The 6,000-nt window shown below is 38.5% G+C and overlaps 1 protein-coding gene across 11 annotated transcripts in view; it reads left to right on the forward strand.

The window, feature by feature from the left end:
* Window positions 1-5,732, forward strand: part of NOL4 (nucleolar protein 4) — a 244,283-nt gene extending 238,551 nt beyond the window's left edge. For all 11 annotated transcript variants that reach the window (XM_081149207.1, XM_081149210.1, XM_081149209.1 and 8 more), the window contains one exon: window positions 3,819-5,732. In XM_081149207.1, coding sequence (XP_081005333.1) covers window positions 3,819-4,012 — 194 coding nt within the window. In that variant the 3' untranslated portion in view covers window positions 4,013-5,732. The remainder of the gene's footprint in view (window positions 1-3,818) is intronic.
* The last annotated feature ends 268 nt before the right edge of the window (window positions 5,733-6,000 follow it).

Raw genomic sequence — 6,000 nt, forward strand, 5'->3', positions numbered from 1 at the left:
CTGAGTCCCTAGTAAGGGGAGAATTGCTGGGAGGCACCTTAAATAATTTGTCCATTTGTGAATATTTATGTTTCATATATTTTTGCTTCCCTACCTAACCAAATCACTTTGAAGTTTTAAATACTCAAAAATAATTCCTTGTGGTATTGATTTATACACAATCCTGATCCCCTACAGATCCAAAAGAAAGATAATGAAGTCAACTTTCTTCCAGAAAACAAAGTAACAGAGGTATGAAGAGCGACTAAATTATAGAGCTATCTATATAGTTGCTTGTGTTAATAATGATCTCAAAAAAGTGGAAGCCCCGTCTTAGTTTGGAAGCTTATACCATGGAGCCAAAGGTGGAGAGTAATCCATGAACTGCAGTGCAGATTCCATTTCCACAGATGCAGCCAACACGGATGGAAAACATATGAGGAGAACAAAAGTTACCTAGTTGCTGACATCTCCCCACAGTTAGGCCGACAGTGGTGGCATCTGTACAGAACAGGTACAGACTTGTCATTATTCCCTAAATAATACAGTATAACAACTATTTGCGTAGCATTTACATTGTGTCAAGTATTAAGTAATCTGGAGATGAAGTATATGGAAGGATATGCAAATACTATGCCATTTTATATAAGGGACTTGAGCATCACAGATTTTAGAATCCTCAGGGGTTCTGGAATTAGTCCCCCACGGATACCAAGGGCTGACTATTTGAATAAAATAACAATGTCTCTTACCCCAAGAAGAGCTGGAGCCCTAGTCCCACCCTTTCTCAATTCCAGTTAAGGGCACCCATCAGCAATTTGGCTTGGCAGCAAGACCATCGCAAAATGTTACACCTTCGAATGAAATAGCCAGGCCACCACGCTCTAGAGATCTACGTAGCGGAGAGGGAAAGCCTTTCTGTTTTCTTTCATTTGTACTGGTACTGGGATTCCTGAATGTTAAGAAAACAATTTAAGTAGTTCATGTCATGCCATGTCATAATGCTTTATAAATCCACTCAAAACTTTCCAAATAAACTAATTGCTGTTAATGATTTGCTTGAATGCTTGTTCAGCAAACTGTTGGCAGGTGTGACCTCCCTCCCCCCCTTCCAGCTCGTTGTGTATCACAGGTTTATAAGATGAACAAACGGGAGCGAACTCTTGCTTTGAGAGGCCGCAGCAGAAGTGGCTATCGGTTCCTCTCAGGTGCCAGTCCTGGTGCACTAGCCTTGTCTCTGTCCTAATTAAACTCCCAGCGAGGAAATCTGCTCCTGGCTGACAGTCTCCTTTCAGAGCAGAGGGTGCAGGGGCTGGGTCTTGACCTACCTCCAGGCCTCACAGAGAACTAAAAGGGTAAGAGAACACCCCGTTCAGTCCATGAAATGAACGCCGTGTACTCCACAAAGGTGTATGTTTAGAAAAATCTGTTGCGATACTTTCAGTTATAGAATCATTGCAATTTTGAGCAAGCCTTTAGTTAAGTGCTTAGTTATATTGTATTCAAGGATTTTACATTTATTACTCACTGCAAATTTAGTAATTATAGCAATTAATGAAAGATAAGAACTGTAACACTGAACACTTAGGTATATAGTCAAGTCTTATAAATAATCCAGCAATTACTGATGTCTGAATTAGAGATTTTTAAATAACTACAAATTTATTTGTCTGATTAAATTTATTGGGGGCAACATTGGTTAATAATAACGATGTATAGTTATTAACATGATTAGATAGAGCATTATATAATGTTCTAGATACTGTTATTTCAGGTAGAAAAGTCTATAATATGACATCTGTATATTGCACTGTGCGCTCACCACCCAGGGTCTAGTCTCTGTCCATGGCCATAAGTCTGACCCCTCTTCAGTCTTCCCCCACCTGTTTCCCTCTGGTAACCACCATACTGTTTTCTGTGTCTATGAACTTGTTCTGTTTGCTTATTGCTTTCTGTTTTATATCCCACATATAAGTGAAATCATATGATTCTTGTCCTTTTAAAGTCTTAATTTCAGTCAGCTGACACTCAAGATCCATCCATGTTGTCACAAATGGCAATATTCCATCATTCACAGACCAATGGCATAGAACTGAGAGCCCAGTAATAAACCCACACATATGTGGGAAACTAATTTTTGACAAAGGAGCCAAAAACATACAATGGAGAAAGGAAAGCCTCTTCAATAAATGGTGTTGGGAAAACGGAAATATAACTAGACTGCTACGTGATAGCATACACAAATATTAACTCAAAATGGATTAAAGACTGGAATATAAGACCTGAAACAGTAAAATATATAGAAGAAAACATAAGCATTAAATTTATGGACCTTGGTCTCAGAGGGGTTTTTGTGAACTTAACCCCAAACCAAGGGAAGTAAAAGCAGAAATAAATGGCACTACATCAAACTAAAAAGCTCCTGTACAGCAAAAAGAAATCAAAACAAAAAAGTCGCCAACCAAATAGGGGGAGAAGATATTTGCTAACAATACCTCCAATAAGGGGCTAATATCCAAAGTACACAAAGAACTCATACAGCCCAACAAAAACAAACAATCCAATTAAAAAACGGGCAGACCTGAACAGACACTTCTCCCAAGAGGACATACAGATGGCCAACAGACACAGGAAAGGAGCTCAGCCTCTTTTCTGTAGCTATGTAACTGGCCCATAAGGGAAATGCAGACCACAATGCTGCCACCTCACGCCCGCTAGAATGGCTCTTCTCAGTACAAGTAAGCGTTGGAGAGATTGTGGAGAAAAGGGAGCCCTCGTACCCGTCCGGTGGGAGCGTAAATCGGTGCAGCCGCTATGGGACGCAGTGCGCGGGTCCCTCAAGAACAGAGCTAGCATGTGGCCCAGGAATCTCTCCCCTAAGCATCTACCTGGGAAACTTGAAAACACTTATTCAAAAAGATCCATGTACCCATGTTCACTGCGGCATTATTCATAGTGGCCAAGACATGGAAACAACGTAAGTGTCCTTCGACGGATGGCTGGATAAAGAGATGTGGTGCATATATACATAAGAAATGATGAAATACAAATTATTTGTAAGTAAGAACTTACAAAATGTTGTCAAAAAGCAGACATCTGACTTGGTTTAGATAACATGTAAAAAAAAAAGTTTTGATGCGCATTTTTGCAAATACAGAAGGGATGTCAACACCTAAAGCAGTATTCCAAGTCCAGTTTCTTTGTGGCATTGTTTGCACTAATCATTTACTTACTGCGACTCCTAAAGCAAACTTCCTTCGAATATGTCCACATTTCTAGTCATAGTCAACCTAACCGAAAAAAAGCATTGGTGTGAAACAAAAAAGTACCCACTTCACGTCCATATTGTGCCACTTAAAAGTTGAACTCTAAACATGTTAATGAGCTCCTCAGACTCTGTAATGCCAGTAATGCTGAATTACAGATTCCTCAAGCAAAAGAAACAATCTAGGATGTTTCAACTTCTGAATTGGCAGGGTCTAAATTATTTAACAAATAAGGCAAATAAAAAACATTTGTAATTCATCATTTTACAGTAGTACAGAGGAACTTCTACACGTGGCAGGTAGGCTTAAAATTGAATTTTCTTAAAAGCACATGTTAAAGAGACAGTCTTTCCACAATGAGAGGTAACTGCCAGAAGCCAGACAAAGATCCTAAAAGAATTCCCAGCCTCTCATTTTGCATCAATGCTGCTCATTAGTCTTTCTGAGAGACGTATTTGATTAAGGTATCAGCAGCTTCTCACGAAAGAATACATTCATTAAGTCAACAATTTATGCTCATGTTCAACGTACTAGAACCAAAATTGTGCCTAATTTCATGATAATTTTTTCTAGGGCCCACCGATCTCAGCATGAAGAGGCAGTTGGCGACCAGCTCAGGCTCCTCCAGCAGTTCAAGCTCCAGACCCCAGCTGAGTCCAACTGAAATCAATGCAGTGAGACAGCTTGTGGCAGGATATCGAGAATCGGCTGCATTTTTATTGCGTTCTGCAGATGAACTGGAAAATCTTATTTTACAACAGAACTGACTCAAATGACGATCCGATTCACTGAGGTCTAAGTTTGCAGTTTCCACTAATGACATTTTGATTTCCCAGCAGAGATGCTTCTGGTGTCACTGCGCAGTCTTAAGAGAAACACTTCCATTATGCCACACTGTCCTTGATCCATACAGTGATGTGTTAAGGTGCTTCAAAGGAACTGACCTCTGAAGTACTTGAGATACCTTGTGTCCAGCCTACTGCTTTTTGTTTTAGTGTGTCAACATAACTATCTGGGGCAAAAATAAAACTAAAGGCTGTATATTCCCAATTCAAGGATAAAACTGAAGAAGCTTGTGGTATAAAAAATAGTTCAAGATCCAACTGAAATATTAGTGGAATTTGCTACTGACTTATTGGACTGAAAGCTGCAGTATCTGGCAAAAAAAAAAAAAAAAGCCAAAATTTCTTCTTGCTACAGGTTATAACCATGAAAAGGATCTTGTATTTTAAAAAATATATATGTAATTTTTATAAAAAGAAAACTTGTTTTTCATTCAAAATTGTCATTTTTACTTTGGTAACTTTTTCATAGGTCCTAAAAGAAAACCGTTTTGAGAAACTACTGTAAGTACCTTTTCCACATCCCTCTGCCTTCTCCTCTTTCCAAATTCTTTCTACAAAAAAATAACACATGACGCTGGAGAAAAACCCTCGCCTCCGTTCTTTACATCGTTTTTTTAGGAACTACTTCGGGGAGAAGCCTGCACTTCTGCACTCAGGCAGGTCCCCAGCATCCCACGCAACACTGCAGCTTTACCAGAGAGGTTTCCACCACACAACTTTTTAATATTAAAAAGAGACATATCATTGAGGGGGGAAGATCACACCTTGGTTTCCCACAGCTCACCCCAGATTGCCGCTGCTATCTTACAGGCACCCCTCTAAGACAGGGGTGTAGATGGCTGAATGTTCAGAGGTTGCAAGTGACAATCTGAAAATTTGCACTCGTGTGTAGTTTAGTTTTCATTTCTCTATTTCAGACATAGTTTCCAAAAAGACCATTACCTCTCCTGATATGATCTGTGAGATTTACAGTTCTAGGTAAAGATGATGTAACGGACTGTTGGTGGCTGCAGCTGCAACTTACAATGAACTGGCCCCTCCGATTCCCTGTCCTTTGCCCTTCTTTCCGATTTTATAGTGTGGGTACACATAAATGGTGTTTTCTTTGTGCACTGAGGCAAGCCTATTTTTAAGATATTTAGGGAGTCCATCAGTTTATGCTTCTTGTACAATTTTTTTCTGTTGTTTAGCTTTGGTTGGATTACAGATTCGTTGTGCATTCCTGAATTTGCCTTATTTCATGTAAAACTTACGTCATTCAGTTTTTGATAATTCAGTTTTAGGCATCAGTGATATTTCTTATCTACTTGTTACATATAGTTTTTCAAGTAATGACTGTGATTGTGACCAAGTAATGTGCACTTTTTCTTGTAACTGTGGACATTGCTATGCTTTTTTCTTCTCGTGTTTCTAGAATTACTGTTCCTTACAGTTACGTAAAAAACAAAAAAAAAAATTTGTGATACTGTTGGTGAATATAATGTGAAAATCTAATTGAAATATGAGTATTTTGGAAATACATAGATGCACAAACATCTTTTAAGATGTGAGTTTAGAGTTTGCTTATTTAAATGAAAATTCAAAAACTGAGGGCTGGCATAATTTTCTGTTTTGTTGGGTTTAATAAACAGATTTCTGTGTTAAAACAATGATTGTGAAACCTTATACACTTTCTGAATGACCTAATATTTAACTTTCAGCAGTTTGCTTTTAAAGCAGGAAACGATATTTTATACCTACATTTAGCACAAAGTTGATAACCCAAACTTGTCCTCGGGAATATCCTAAGGTGCCAGGGTCTCCACTCAGTCTAATCACGTATTCCAAGGAGGAAAGCAAATCAGCAAAACCAAGACATGATATTTCATTTGATTATTTAAATCTGATTTAAGAATTTATCTTTTACTGCT

The sequence above is a fragment of the Miniopterus schreibersii genome, assembly GCF_964146895.1.
Source record: "Miniopterus schreibersii genome assembly, chromosome: 10".
Lineage (NCBI taxonomy): Eukaryota > Metazoa > Chordata > Mammalia > Chiroptera > Miniopteridae > Miniopterus > Miniopterus schreibersii.